The sequence below is a fragment of the Pagrus pagrus genome (genome assembly GCF_965226575.1).
Source record: "Pagrus pagrus genome assembly, chromosome: 15".
NCBI classification, from domain to species: domain Eukaryota; kingdom Metazoa; phylum Chordata; class Actinopteri; order Spariformes; family Sparidae; genus Pagrus; species Pagrus pagrus.
Window position 1 is genome coordinate 28567172 of NC_140199.1, and position 15978 is coordinate 28583149.

The window sequence follows — 15978 nt, forward strand, 5'->3', positions numbered from 1 at the left end:
GCCCAAACAACAGGCAGAGGGAGAGACAGACAGGAGCAATGGGGAAAAAACATGAGGAACACAAGGGACACTGGGGAACAGCAGTAGTCATGACATTCTGTCTCTCTTACCAAATTACACATTTTCCCGCAAAACTCCCTTTTGCATTTTGATTTGTTTTCCTTGTATTTGCCCGTTACTTTGAAAGTATTTCTTCTTCAACACCACAGATTATTTTTGCGTGGTGTTTTCATGCTCTTCCGTCTACCATGGTAAGATTTGCTTTGCAAACCCACTTATCCACTTAACAGAATTATTTATGTCATCTACATCTTCATTAACATAAATGTTTTGCATTTCACATTTTTCTTTCAATGTATCCCTTTCAGCTCTGAAGGACTAACTAAGTCTGCCTCAGTTTTGATAGCATAGACCAAGTGGTTTTCAACAGTTTCTCAGTAACAATTACTTGATAACATTCAGCCAATGATGCCATGTCAAGGAAAAGACCAATTACAGAAAATATGTAGGTTTCATTTTACATCATCCCTCTGAGTTGAGCTGTATTTTTCAGTTAGCGCTAAGCAGCTCCTATGTCCAAGCTTTATGACATTACTTGAATGCATCTTAAGACGTGTCTCATTTGCTAAACGCAATGTTTTTACCAGAGTGGCGAGGTGATGGCCCGCCCTACTCTGCCTCTGGTTGGTCAGAAGTCGTTGCCTTCCTTTGAGTGTGATTGGGTAGGCTTACAGTTAGGGTGGGAAAATCAGAGGAAGCCAATCGACCACTTTCCCAGCTACCTCTGCACTTCCTGCTTTTCAGCGCAGACGTGACAGACTGGACGAAAACAAAATGCGATAGTTAAACTTCACTGATGAGGTGTGATCAATGACAGCGTTATTAACGCTTACAGGCACATTTAACTGATCGGTTATTTAAATGTAATTTCTCTGTACCTGAGGCGTGTGGTAGGAATATAAAATTAACGATGCAGTTTTCTCCTATCAACGGCGATTTCACATTCGTCTCCTCGACAGAGGCTGAAGGTAGGCTAATGCCAGCAGAGCTCCGCGGCTAGCAGGCCTTAAAAAACTGGCCTATTAACGTGCTGTACTTTAGTTAATAATGAGTAACAGTTAGCGCAGTCACCCAGGTACAAATGCATTCAGTCTAAGAATACATCTGACCGTGCTATTTGAAATGTGCTAACGTTATTAAATGAGCAAGCTATCTGTAGCTAGCGTTAGTTAACTAACTGCAGTACTGATAGCTATCGTTCACAAACGTAGCTAATTAAAATAATTGAAAAAAATGGAGGCTTCTTTGGTCTTGCTTATTGTAAGGTTACAAGACCATTTAAATTAGATTTTAAAGAGCTGCTCCTCAAGTTTTTAACGTAGCTCTGTGACGTAGCACAGTAGGAAGTTCAGCTATCTTAGCCTAAATGAAGCTAACACACATTGTTGTTTAGACTGGTCACTGCAGCCTCCCACTACATCATGTACTATCGTTAGCTGTAACTTTTTGTGGTAATGTCTTATGGGAACCGATTATTATAACAATCTTTAAGATTTTTAAGTAACCAATGCATATGAGCACAAGTTATTATAAACGATTATAGATCTCATTATTATAGATATAAAAATATGACAAGCTAGGTGCTTTGATTAAAGTAGAAAACATAGTGCTCTGTAAAAATCTTAATAGCTATGTATTTTGTTAAATACACATACACAAACAATTATTCCGTTATCCAAGTAGTTGACAATACATTTGTTGTTGATGGTTTCAGCTCTAGTGGAGATGAGTTTTCAGTCAGTTGTTAAATGATGTTTACATGGTAGCCTACTGAGATATTTCTGTACTAAGGACAGTACAATGGGCCTCCCAATGAAGTTAAGGGGTTTCTGAGAGATTTTAAATACTGACCTTAAAGTCAAAACAGACAACTTTCCCCTCTAGTGTTTCCAAGTGTATTGTTTCAGTTTTCCTCAGAGTCACAATCCAATCATTTAGTTGATAAAGGAATGGATTGCCACTCAACCTTCCTTTTCCCAGGTGACCACGTGCCTGGTGGCAGACAAAATTGTATAGTGATAGCAAGGTTTAAAGAGAACCAGTGTACACCGATGGTTTCATTATTCAACATTCATTACATACTGCTATCAACATTTACTTTATAATGATATGTTGCCAGTTTAATTTGTAAATTGGTGGAATGCCACTTTAAGTTTGGTGCCTTTAACCAAAGACAGGGAAATGGAGAGTTTCCAGAGAGTTGACAGTGTAGGTGTTTCCCACACGTAGATTTTACTTGGGCAGTCTGCCCAGGTATATTAACGGCTGCCAAAGTATGTTTGGTGACTCCTTTTAGCATTTAAGACTTTAAAAAAAAAAAGAGAAAAAAAGGCATCTGCAATTGTTGGACTACTGGACAATCAGCCCTCGCTCCTTTCTACTGTCTACTATTGTCTCCCGTCTACTGTCAATCACACATGCTCTGCAGACAGAGAGGGAGAGAGAGAGAGAGGGAGACACTCTCTGGTATTACATCCCTCCTGTAAACCCTCCTGGTTGTTGTGATGTCATATGGTGCACGTTGGTTTTGATTGGCTCAGTTGCTGTTATGACAACGGAAGCATGGGTGGAAAAATCCTAAACTTGAGGTGTGTTATTTAGGCAGCTTCATTAAAGACTTACTGCAAGTAAAGAAAGCATATAAAGTTGTGAGAGAGAAAACAGAAAGGCGAGGCAAGCCAGTGTGTGTGGAATAAGGTGGACAATTAAAGGCAAACTCTTAAAGTTCTGAAGAAAGATACTTGATTTTTGAGTCTCATTCTCAGGTCCTCACAAGTACAAAGTCATTCTGTGGGAAGCACTGTACTCACTTATCCTGCGACTCTATGTATTTCCTGTGCCACACCACAGAGTTCAGCGGAACTATCAGTGCCCCAGACATTAAACTAAGCATGGCCACTGAGAGCAGTAAAGACCCATACGCCACCACCTTCCTGAGGCAGCGAGGCTATGGCTGGCTGCTGGAGGTGGAGGAGGATGATAGTGAAGAGAGCAAACCTCTTCTGTAAGTACATGTTGTGTTTTCTTTCTTACTTTATGCTATTTTTTTAGCAGATCTTTATCTTTTTAACTGCGACCAACAGCTCTGTAGCTCGCTGTCAGTTGGTTTGTCCAGAAAAATTTCCCCACCCTTTGGCAGCAACAGTTTTTGGCCTCAATAAGTGTGTGTGTGTGTGTGTGTGTGTGTGTGTGTGTGTGTGTGTGTGTGTGTGTGTGTGTGTGTGTGTGTGTCCCAATTGAATGGTGTAGTAATGAGCACATAGTTTTAGAAAATAAAGCTCAGAAATGTAACATTTACTAAATTAATAAAGTAATATTACAAACTCATAAATATTTATTTGATATAAGGTATTTCCATAACTAAATAAAAAAGCTGTCCTTAGCGGGAAATTAGGTCCCCAAAATGGTATGTGAAGCCAGAAAAGAGGATACTTAGGAGGGTCTTACAAATATAAGCAAAGTAAAACGGTATTAAATTGTGTTTCCCTTTCATGACCGTTTGTTTTGCCGTTTTTTTTTTTCTTCAGTTTTTTCAGTGGTGAAAATCAATGAGCAAAGATGTATCTCTGTTCATCTAAAAATTGGTGCAACATAATTTAAACTTAAATCATGATTAATTAGGTTTAAAAGTGAATCTGTGTTGGTGCAATGCAGCCTTAGTGTATTAAAACACACATCACACATCACATTCTAATTGTTCATGCATCTACATGTGAGTACATGAGTCTAAGTGGACAGTGTGCTGATTATCTTACTCACATCCACTTAGTGCATCTTCACTGTCAACTTCACTCACACATCATGGGCACACAGTTTGGAATATTATGACAATTTCTGTTGAATAGGTTTATGAAAGAAGAGTGCTTGTCAATTAATTGACAAGTTATCATAATCAACATCTTGTCTCTTAAACCAAACTAACGTCAGTCAACTCAACATGTTTTATTAATTAATTCCTTCATACCGGTTAAGGCACCTGAAAGTATAACAATCAAACCTAACCCTATAGGCTACACAACCAGCCAAGCAAGACTACAGAGTGGTCTCTATGGATTATTAGAGCTTGTAGTACAATACTTCTATAATAAAATGAATAAATACAAATAATTAATCATGGCTTATATAATGCAATAAGTAAATACTGATAAATAAATTAAATAATAATAAAACACTTATAATACATCTATGGTGGTGGCTACAGGCAGAGTGAGGTGGCCACATATGTTCCAGTAGCATATTTTTAAGTCTGTGTCTCAAAAACGTGATGCAACCTAACCCAGTTTTTTGTGATTCGTTGCACCAATAGTTACAGAGGTAAATCGACAATTACTTATGATGTTGATTTTTGGTTGACCACAAGTATGTTTCACTTTAAGCCACAACACAATGAGTAGCAATGCAGGGACCAGAAATCGATTGATGGTGTGTCATTTGTTTAAGTGGCTATGTACAGATCCAACTGACTGGCACAGATCTTACTTCAATTCAGCGTAGTTCTACTTATTGCTATTTTGTATAGATATATTTTTGGAAACAGATTTAATCTTTTGTCTTTCCCAGCCATTCTCCATGTTATCATAATGTCTTGTCTGTGTGAGCAGGGAGGAGCTGGACATTGACCTGAAAGACATCTATTACAAGATTCGATGTGTGTTGATGCCAATTCAGTCGCTGGGTTACAACCGACAGGTGGTCAGAGACAACCCGGACTTCTGGGGCCCTTTAGCTGTGGTGCTACTCTTCTCCATGATCTCCATCTATGGACAATTCCGGGTGAACAGGACACAATAATCACATAAACCATGTCTCCCACTGTTTTCAGACTATTCCAGGATTGTCTATTAGCCCTTTCCAACTGCAGGAACTTAACTACCTGTAACCCTGAACCTTGTGAGGCTTTGGTAAAAGGGTCTTCATCAAATTCTTTGTGCTGTTTGGTTGTCGGAAAGGCAACAGTGGAAGAAGTGGAGACGATATCATTTATTTTCTTTCATGTTTGCTCACTTATTTTAAAGTCCTGGTCCTTACAAAAGCAGTAGTACAATAGGTCACACTAGCCCTTTTCACACAGAGACGCCGCATTATCGCCGCAGCAGCGGTTCGCCAATTCTCCGCCGTTGGTTGTTCACACGGAGCCAAGCAGCTCCGGCATAAAAGATGAACCAGAGTATAATTCACACAGCAAGCCGGCGCCGTGGCTTCAAAAGAGGCGTGACAGTACGCGCCATGGTGATGACGTGTTTTTTTCAACGTGTTTCCCCGGTGTTTACCTGTTAATCTAAACATGTACGCACTGACTGTTTATAGTCATATGGATGCTGTTATAATGTGTTGTGATGAGATCCTGACCCACCAAACATCCTGGAAAGTGTCAAAGTTACGTTTTTCTCTAAATTACTACTTGCTACTACTACCTACTAATCACCATCAGTACTGGACGCTGTCTGACTCTTTCACTCGCGGGGAGGGAGGCTGTTTTCTGGGGGAAAGTTCACTGAAGTCTCGGTGGAGGGCTGACGTCGCGACAAACTGTTGGTGAGTTAAAGTTTCTTGCTGGGGACAGACGCTGTTTTTCGGGCAGAAATGTGACAAAGAGTCGGTAGCACCTACAGGCTGACAGAAACTTCTAACTGCGGTATTTTTTTTCCTCATAAAAGTTGCCAAAGACACGACCAGTTACTATGTTACTGTTGTTTGGTCCTGTAACGTTGCTTTGTGGGACATTTCTCTATATTTTGTTGAGTGAAGGACCTGTTTAGTTATCACACAGTGAACACCATCAGATCGACACGCCCTCGCTCCGCGCCGCCAGCTTATCTTGTTCATACTGGTTCGGTTCGCCAATACTACGCCTCTGATACTACCTCTGAAGGCGCATCAGAGGCGGAGGGAAATTTCACCCCTCGCCGCATCTGAAACATTCACACAGAGGCGGATGCGGAGAATTGGCGCAGGATCCCCGCATGCAAATGGCAGTGTGAATGGGGCTACTGTTGTGTTTGTTGTAGGCGTCCTTGTGATGATATAGAACATTTGCTTCACCAGTTACAACTGACAGTTTGACGCTATCCTCTCAAAGTACCTGGAACTTGCTTTTCTAGTAGTAACACCCTCTGAGCAGTACCCAGATTTAGTTCCAGGAACTTATCCCCAAAGCGTTCAGAGAACTGTAGAAATAAGGGTAGAATCTGTGATCATGGATACACATTATGTTACATTTGTTTAGTTCCTGCAGTGGGAAAAGATTATACGTCTCACAGGGGTCTTTGCATCACTCTGGGGAAAAACACAGGCGAACTCAATAAATGCTAAACTGTTACAATTTAGGTATATTCAAAGTCTGCACATTCAATTTGAACACATCAGATTTAATTCAAAGACATTTATTTGTGGAGCTGTTCTTTCTGGTCTCCCGTCGGTAAAAAAGTTTCCTATTAAAGACAATTTATCTAAATGCACCAGTAGCTATTCATTTATAAACACGTTCATACATGTTATTCCAAAACTTTCTCAATATATTTTTATTTGGAACAATCAAAACACTCATTACATCTGAAACAGTGCCTATAATATGTTTTGCTTATGAACCCCAAATATATTAACTCATAATAGTAAGTTAGGCTTCCATTAAACTTTTTACAAGAACAAGGTACATTTACATAGTTGATTGTGTGGCTGTATGCTTACTTGAATCTCCAAAAACTCTCAGAGAGCTGTCGCTGTGCGCAAAGATTGTGCCCAAGTCGCTGCATGGCTCACCAAGCACACTGTCCGTGGAGTCTGTGTCAGTCTCAGTCCCAGAATTAAACAGAGCATCATCCTCTGTTCCATCTGGTCGGTTTGAAATAGAGGTCTTCAGGAATGCCCACATAATAAGCTCTGTGGGAATGTCTGCCCAACTCTCTTTGATCCAGCTGCACACAGTGGCCACAGTGGTCTCCTCAGAATCCCATGAGGTGTAAAGGAAAACTCAGCTGAAAGCCAGTCCACCTATTTCTGCCTAACCTGTTCTTTAAATGGCTTGTTCACTCCGACGTCCAGAGGCTGCAAAATCCTGGTCATCCTGCCGTGAGTTAATGCCACGTCTGTTTTTGAAGCCTTCAGCTGTTCGCACAGTCATGTGCCCCCCATGCCCCCTCACCTCCATTCAACCCTTTTCGTGCACTCATACAGAGACTCCGACTGGCATATACTCTTTGGGCACAGTTTTCCTTTTGAAGACTACCAGTAGCTGCAGCTTTGTGCCATCTGCACAGCATGACAGGACTACAGTGAAATGAGATTGCTTGTGTCCAGATGTTTTTCGGCACCGTTTTCTCTCCTCTCTTATTAACAGTGCATTCGGGTGGCATGTCAAAGCACATGGGAACCTCATCTATGTTCCTTATCTCTCCAAGTTCATAAGAATTCTTCTTGCGCATGTTAATTATAAAGCGTTGTTATGCCATCATTTTCTCTTCATAGTACCTTGGCATCTTTTGTGAAATGCGAGTACATCTGCGAAGTGACAGTCCCTCCCTCCTCATAAACCTGTCAAACAAGCTAGTGCAGCCACTGGAATCAACATCCTCCTCCCTTGGCCACAAACATTTTCTCTGTTAGCTCTTCTTTGTTTGTTCATGGCCTCAAACTGAGCTTTGCCTCGCCACCAGTCATGAACAAACTTTTCTTGACATTAAACTGTCTTCCTGCATGGCGATTTACATTGCATTCAGCAAAGTCAACAGTGTGAAGTTACCATTCAGCTGTATACCTCCTCCTTGAAGTTTTCTCCGTTGTGCAATGTTGAGTTTGTAGGATCACACACTGAAAATAATGCTAGCTGTAGCTGTAATGCACTGTGGCATGATGACACGGGCACAAGCACTAGCTTGCCATCTGCTGATTGACGTTGGATCCATGTCATAGACCTGTAATAAAGCCATATTTAATTTTTTTAATGAAAATATTTTTTATTATTATTATTTCTAGTTTTAACTGTAATTATGTGGATGCTTTGGTATGGATGTCACAAAATTGTGGTGGTAACCTGTCATCGTTTTAAATGTTGACACTAAACACAGCTTTTATTCGGCAGGTTGTGTCCTGGATCATTACCATCTGGATATTTGGATCACTCACGATTTTCCTGCTGGCTCGTGTTCTCGGTGGTGAGGTTAGTGTAGCTGAGACCTAGTCTTCTTCTGTTGCCTGTCAGTCTAGTCACACATGAGCCTCACATAAACATTTTCTTATAGTGTTCTGTGGTTCTTTTGAGCAGGTGTCCTTCGGCCAGGTTCTTGGAGTGATTGGATATTCCCTTCTTCCTCTCATCGTTATAGCTCCTCTGCTCTTAGTGATTGGAGGGTTCGAGGTGGTTTCTACGCTAATCAAAGTGAGTCAGAGACCCCACATTAATAAAAAGTATTTTATTTTAAGTGTAAAAATAAAAACTTTTAAGTTTACAAGCTTAAAATAGTGTGTCTGATTATACTTGCTAGGATGGAGAATTGAATCCCAGCGTCCTGTGATTCACTTATAAAGGCATCGTAGGCAGCAATATGTGATGCGTATGAAAACACCTGCACCTGTGTAAAATCATACATACCTGTGGCATTGACATCAACCCTGCACAAAGGCATTTATTACATTCACTTCCTGGATCGACATGTCAGCTACTCTGCTTTGACTGCTATGAGGGTCCCTTATCTTATGTATATTAGTGATTACTTGTTGTTCATGTATACCATTTGTCATTTATCTTTGTTTTCATGTCCTTGATTATATCTTTGGATCATTTGTATTTTAACGATCCTGCTCTAATTCCCTCAGTCTCTCAGTAGATGTTCTGTATGACTCTAGTTTAACCCTTTTTGCATGTGCCGTCAGTTCCCCCCTAATGAAGACCTTCATGGCGCATCAGAATATTGTTGGATTAACTGCTACTTAATATATCTCTTAAATTCTGCTTTTACCCTCTAATTTCTTTGTTCATTCTTCAGTATCCCAACATTCATTGTCCTTACAGTTTGTCGATTCCTGTTATTTAGACCAACCAAAGATTTGGTTTGAGGTTTTCTATATATCTATCATCTCCATTTCTTCCGCTGATATATTTATGAATCGTAACTGCATTTTTGTCCTTTTGAAACTCATATAAAATAAATATTTGTCGCTTTCTGGAAGTGCATATACATTTATCAATGTAACTGGTTTACTTTCTAATCTTCCCTGAGCTACAATTTACCTTCCTTCTTAATCTATGGTTTCCTCTTCCCTAACCCTAACGGGGTTGTGATTGATACTAATGTAATTCCTCTTCTTTATTTGTCCTGTAATATTATTTCCTGTAGCCAAACCTATTTAATTTTGGATACATGGGTCTCTTTTGGGAATATGATTTGTACTGTGTCCTTTTTTAATTTGGTCATCACTCATTCTCTTTTAATTTGTTCATTTATAACTGTCACATTTAGCAACATTATCTTGATGTTGTTAGTAAAAATTATGGTTTGCTACTGCCTGAAAGTGTGCTGCAAAACAGTTAAGTAAAAATGTATGAACTTTTATTAACACAAACCAAAAGTCTCAAGGACTTCCAAACATTGGGTATTCGTTCATTCCCAAGATCCACTGTTGGAGGGTGGAGGGGAAATCCTCATCTCAAGTCCTGAAACTACACCCCACTTGTGAGGTTCTACAGTGTCTAGACAATAAATAAAATTAAAATGAAATAACTTGACCTCTCCTGAAGACAATTGTTAATATATTATATAAACTTAAGAAATCAAAAAAATCAAATAATCCCATTGTGGATCCTTACTTATTTTTCACGGTCATGTTGTTGTGTTTATCCGTACCTGTTTTTCCCTCGATTCAAAAGTGTTACCCGTTTCCTCAAGCATCAGCAGATGTGGAATACTGGTCTTCCAGCAGTTCTTGCATGTCATTAAACAAAAGCCCACCTTACCTTTCCAGAGCCCACGGTGACATCTTTAAATGTCAGTCTTGCTGAGTGAAGAAAAATAAAAGACAATGGATGGTTGGGGGAAGGTTTCAGAATTGTCACCTTTTCACCCCACTAAGGTTTGCAGGCCTGGGTACATGGAATACTTGCAAGAGTCAGAGATCCACTGTTAATAACTGGATTAAACAGTCCTGAGGAGCCTGTACACTAGTCTTAATAAAACCCAGTACACATCACCTGCCGTATCTGGTGTTAAAAAAATTTCACCTTCATTACTTAACAAGTCAGCAAGAGCAAGACAAAGATCTCTCATAGAAACTTCTCACACTTCTCAGGCAGAAATATAATGAATAAATGTAATGATGTTTTTTGTCTGTTCTGATCTTTCAGCTGTTCGGTGTGTTCTGGGCTGCTTACAGTGCTGCTTCACTGCTCGTTGGAGATGAATTTAAAACGAAGAAGCCCCTTCTCATATATCCCATTTTCCTTTTGTATATCTACTTCCTATCACTATATACTGGTGTGTGACTGGATGAGTTGAAACTCTGGACCTTTGCATCAGCAGTGACCCTGGAGTTGGGGGAAACTGTCAAACTATGGAACCAGGATTTTTTGAAAATGTTTTTTTTTCTTCCTATTTTTTTTTTTTTTAAACTAAATTCTAGACAGTGGGGATGTTGGGAACAAATATCAATGTGTAAAGTTTTGTCTCATGTCTTTGGTCAATAAAAAGCATATGGTTTTACGAATTAAAATTCTTAATGCAGACTTCTCGGTTACCAGTGCCATATAGTCCCCATAGTCCTGCATTAACTTGTAGTTCATGAAACAGTAAAAAGTCACAGGGTTTAATTCAATTTTTGTTTTAACTTTTATCCCATTGAAGATTGTTGTTACAAATATTTGTTGGTTAAATGACGACTTTGAGAAAAGAGACAGCAGCACACAGAAAGAAAGATTGCTGAGCAACATAGTCTTCATTGCTATGCACGTATGCACTGAATGTACTGAGAAGTGTCCATTCATGCTTTTCACTTACCACAGACTTGTTTTCATAATTTAACGATTTCAGCAGTAGAAGTGGGTCAACTGGGGCAGTTAAAGGGATATAAACCATTGTCTGCTACTGAATGCAGGGCCTTGTTTTCCCTGGGCAACAGTCCTGTTTTCTAACTGTTTAAAACAGTAATGTAATCATTTGATCAATAATTACAGTAAATATAGTTATTTTTCACTTCAACATCTGGTGTTTACTTACTGATTGCTGTATTATATACAGTTAGCATAGCTGGTCGCACTGATCTATTACACCATGTCATATTTTGCAGAACCCTTAATGGTCTCAACAGGTTGGATTCACTCACACAATTTCAGTCAATAAATTTAGACAGTGAAAATACGACTGAGGAATCTGAAGGTTATCTATTCGGTCATAAACTGAAGTACTGAACCATGTGAAATTTTGACCTGATGACAAGGGTCACCAAAGTTACAATATTTCATCCTGACGGGGACATGAATGTGCCAATTTTATTGTAGCCTGGTGAAATTTGAATAACACAGGACACGACTATTTTGTGGGATTTTTATTTCTCTCAATACTCTTCTGAAGGGAGAGTAGTATAAAGGATCTTAGAGTGCTCAATTGGGTTTAGATTTAACAAAGGTTTCCTAAATAAACAAAAGTCAACAACTACAGGCACGAAGAGTCTCACTTCAACCAGTATCTTACTTTTCAAACATCCAAACGATTTCACAAATGTTGGTTTATAATCGCTCCTGCTAAAAAAATGCTAAATTGCATTAACCTTTCACATAAAGTGACTATAATCCTTGGCTGACTAAAGTCGTACCTAATGCAGTAACTCAGCTTAGTGCATGAATTATTTTACATGTATGAGAATACATGACTGAAAGTGCCTGAATGAGAATACACATGAACAACTGTAGCTCTTCTGTTAAACAGAATAAAAGAAAATAAAGCTACATACAGTTAATTTCAACAGAACATAAAACATTGGGTACATTAATATCAAATTAAATTATGCAGTATCTCAATATACCAACTAGGTTTTACCTCTGTGCTAACTCAGGTGCACATTATGTGGCAACAGGCCATCAACCCCATGCAGCACTACACAACGAAAATAAAGATTATTTGCATTACAATGCACAACTACTGAATGTTCTCCAGCATGAACAATAACAGAATTTATTTCTGGAAACTGAATCAACAATACATTTCACAGAGTATTAGCCTTGCTTTCCTCTGATTTAATTACTCAGCGATGGAGCACATGTAGCCAAAAATCTGTAAACATCTGAACAACTACATCACTATCTGCGACAAACATTACATGTTATACTTCTATACAATCTCAAAAGTGTACATCTGTTGACTGTTTTGTACAGAAAATAACACTTTAAGCATATTTACTCACTCGAAAAACAGCAAACGTCCTTCAGGCAAACAGGTGAGTCTCTCAAAACAGACGCAGCTCTCCACTTGGTCCGCAATTCTTGCTCTCTCTCATGTGATCTCCTCTAGAAGACCTTACAGTCTGGGGCACAGTGCCATCTATGGCTTTGGTGTGAACTTTGTTCTTTCCACCTGGCTACATACTCCCCTGCTTAAAAGTCAACGTCCTCTGTGACTTAGTTCATAGTTTTAACAGCACCCATACTGGTTAACAACTGGCGAAACACATCAGGACTGAGTGAAATAGCATTACATGCTGACCTAGGGACATGGTGAGGGTTTGAGTGTGCCCCTGTGTTTGCTCTCAGAGTTCTGCGATGTGCAGGAACAGGCGCAGTAACCCCTTCATCCCCGTTACAGCTATTTTTGGCCATAGGAACAGATGTCTCTACCTGTGGTTCACATTAAAAAGATTCCACATCCACTGGTTCAGGCCGACCTCCAGACTCTGTGTCAGCTCTATCCTGATTGTCAGGGATCTAATCTTCCTCTGAATGTACCCCTTGACCCAGACTTGGACAAGGAACTTCCTCCAGCACCACATACTCAGGATTTTTACAGACTGAAGCAGATTCAGAATGAACATGGACCAGTGTCATTGTAGGAGTGCTAAATCTCCTCCTCCTGGGAGCTGGAACAGGACCTACACAAGGTCTAAGATTAGACCTATGGACTCCCTCAACCGGACCACTCTCCACAGGTTCTACAGTGTGACTAGTACCTTGGACATCTATCACCCTATGAACAGTAGGACTCCAAGCATCTTGGATCTTATTCCTGCCCTGAGGCCGGTGGCGTAGGTACACTAACTGACCCACATCGACTGGAGGACAGTACACTTTGTGTTTGTCAAGTTCAATCCTTTCTGCTGCTTTCTGCTCAGCGTACTCTTTGGCTCTAGCATGGGCTTCATTAAGACACTCCTGATGCACCACTAGCCAGTCATGTATCTTGTACTTGTACTCCTGCCCTAACAGGGCATATACAGGGAGGTGTGGGTGGATCCCAAAAAACAAATAGTACGGCGAGTGACCCCTAGTCGCATGAGGTGTCACGTTGTAGGCATGGACTAACTCTGCTAAGTACTTGGGCCAACGGCGCTTCTTCTCTGGTGGCAGCGTACGCAAGAGATCATGGAGAATCCTATTGTATCTCTCACATTGTGCATTCCCCTGAGGATGGTCAGGTGTCGTGCAAGTTTTCTTTACACCATACAGCCTACATAACTCAGCAATTACGTCATTCTCAAAGTTCTGCCCTGATATGAATGTAATCTCTCAGGCACACTGTACTTCATGAACCACTATTGGAGAAGAACCTTGGCTGTAGTGTCAACTTTCTGATCATGAGTAGGGAAGGCTTGTGTGAACTTTGTGAACACATCTGTCACGACTAAAGCATTCTCTCGCCCATCTGAGGTAGGCTCTAAGATGGTGAAGTCTATAGAAACCACCTCCAGGGCCGTGTTCCCTCTATCCCTTGATGCCCCATACGATCATGCACACTCTCAAGGTGTGTGTGTACCTGTTCCTTCAAACAGGTAGGCAACAGCAGCTGGTGACATTTACCCACATGGACATCATCAATCACATGATAGAGTAAACCATCTATCTCCTTGATCTGGTACCACTGTCTGAGTAAGGACACTTGGCTAACCCTATTCTCTCCCTACAGGTGGGTTTTTGTTTCCTGTTCCAGAACTGCCTAAATGTACTTGGTGTGGGATCTCTACTCCCGCCAGTACCCTGCTCGGCCTCTGAGGTACAAACCTGTCTCACTCTGCAGCACTTGGTCCCTGCAGTTCCTAGATCCGGGCCTAGAGCTGTTCCCTTCTTGACATTACAAATGGCCACACACCCATCAAAATCAGGTCATCTGGGTGCGGCAGGGGCTCCCCTGCTAACGGCTGTCTAGAGAGGGCGTCTGCAGCGGTGTTACAGTGACCTGGTCGGTACTTGACCTCAAAGTGAAAAACTACTTACTGAGCTACCCAGCGCTGTTTAATAGCCCCTAACCTGGCTGTGTTAAGGTGACACAAGGGGTTGTTGTCTGTTATGACTATTAGTCTAGGCAGAATTTTTGAAAATGTGCTTATTTAAAGTGGTGGAGGCATTTTGTGAATATTTATAATATACAACATTTCTAGGGGTATTAAGGGGTGCTGAATCCAAATCTGCTGCATATGAAGCTCAAAAATGCCCCAATATGCCTCAAAATTTGAGAAATCCAACATGGCCGCCACCACCAGGCTGAAATCAATTTTTCAGTGTATCTTTTGACTAAACAAGGTAAAAACATGAATTAAATGTGCTTTTGTAGGTTTTCCTACATGAGCAATCCGATGGCATATTCAGATTTGAGATGTAATGTGAAGAAACTGCTTAGATATTGCAAACATAGTTGTTTAGTGAAGAACTACTCAGCTATTATTTTTATTATTATAAATATTTTTTTATTATCAGGCTTATTTTACTTTGTATTTTGTTTTGAGGTCAAATGTGCTGTAATGGAACCCTGGTCATCCCCAATATCACCCCACCCCACCCCCACCCACCCACAAAGTACATATCTTCTTGACTATGCAAGGTACAAACTTGAATTAAATGTGTTTTCACAGGTTTTCAAACATGCGAAATTTAAGACCCTGTCCTGATTTAGAACAAATGTCAATAATCAGCTTGAAAGTCATACAATAGGGAAAAAGGTGGTCATTCGTGATAAATAAGTTGTCAATCAAATAAGAACAAAACGCAGGATGATCCATAGGTCATGGTTTTATCCATTATAGTGACTTTATTCTTAATGCCAACTCTTTAAGTTTGTTTTAAATCTTTTGTTTTGATGTGCTGTACATTATATGTCGGACCCCAGGAAGAATAGCTGCAGTTTTGATGCAGCTAATGGGTATCCAAATAAAACAATAAAGAGTTTATTCACAGTCTTCTTCCGTGTTCTGGCAAGTGTTGTCTTGTTTCCTGCAGTTGCATGCTTCCATACATTCCATGTGACTCTTTTTGAATAGAATAGAATAGAATAGAATAGAATAGAATAGAATAGAGTAGAATAGAATAGAAAGATTACAAACAGTACAGGTACATTGGAATACATTTTAGTTATCCTTACTCTTATTTTGTTTCTGTGTTACATTTTTCCTCAGTTAGAGGTTCACAGTTATCAGGTTATAGGTTCAACAATCTGTTAATAAGTAGTAGTGTGCAGTCTAGCAGGCTGATATTCTCTACCAGTCCGTCATATTTGTACAATCTTGTACACATTGCTCAACATCAGATAATCCCCTATACACATACCTGCAGCTGCGGCGTTGGCTGAGGCATCCCTTGGTACACCCACATGAAGTGAACTCCCTGCAGGCTTTAGGCATGGGTGGCAGAGACAGTAGCCGCGGCACTAACTGACCTTCCTTGTGCATCCATCCCATCCACTGGAGGAAGATCAGGATGTGACAGGTGAGCTTGGTTCCAGATTGCCGCTT

General features: G+C 40.2%; 1 protein-coding gene across 2 annotated transcripts; it reads left to right on the forward strand.

Annotated features, from left to right (window-relative positions):
• The first annotated feature begins 680 nt into the window (after window positions 1–680).
• yipf4 (Yip1 domain family, member 4) lies at window positions 681–11246 on the forward strand. Of its 2 annotated transcripts, none has more exons than XM_084374707.1 (6): window positions 681–1028; window positions 2911–3064; window positions 4662–4833; window positions 8138–8215; window positions 8321–8434; window positions 10397–11246. In XM_084374707.1, the coding sequence occupies exons 1-6, from the start codon at window positions 971–973 to the stop codon at window positions 10532–10534; spliced, it is 714 nt and encodes a 237-aa protein (XP_084230833.1). In that variant the 5' UTR covers window positions 681–970; the 3' UTR covers window positions 10535–11246. The 2 variants fall into 2 exon arrangements, with proteins under 2 accessions (XP_084230833.1, XP_084230834.1); XM_084374708.1 differs by having other exon boundaries at window positions 681–861.
• The last annotated feature ends 4732 nt before the right edge of the window (window positions 11247–15978 follow it).

Coding starts and splice junctions, on each gene's coding strand:
- yipf4 (XM_084374707.1), top strand. CDS start 971: ATGCAGTTTTCTCCTATCAACGGCGATTTCACATTCGTCTCCTCGACA. Junction 1,029..2,910: donor CTCCTCGACAGAGGCTGAAG/GTAGGCTAATGC, acceptor GCCACACCACAG/AGTTCAGCGGAACTATCAGT. Junction 8,216..8,320: donor CTCGTGTTCTCGGTGGTGAG/GTTAGTGTAGCT, acceptor TCTTTTGAGCAG/GTGTCCTTCGGCCAGGTTCT.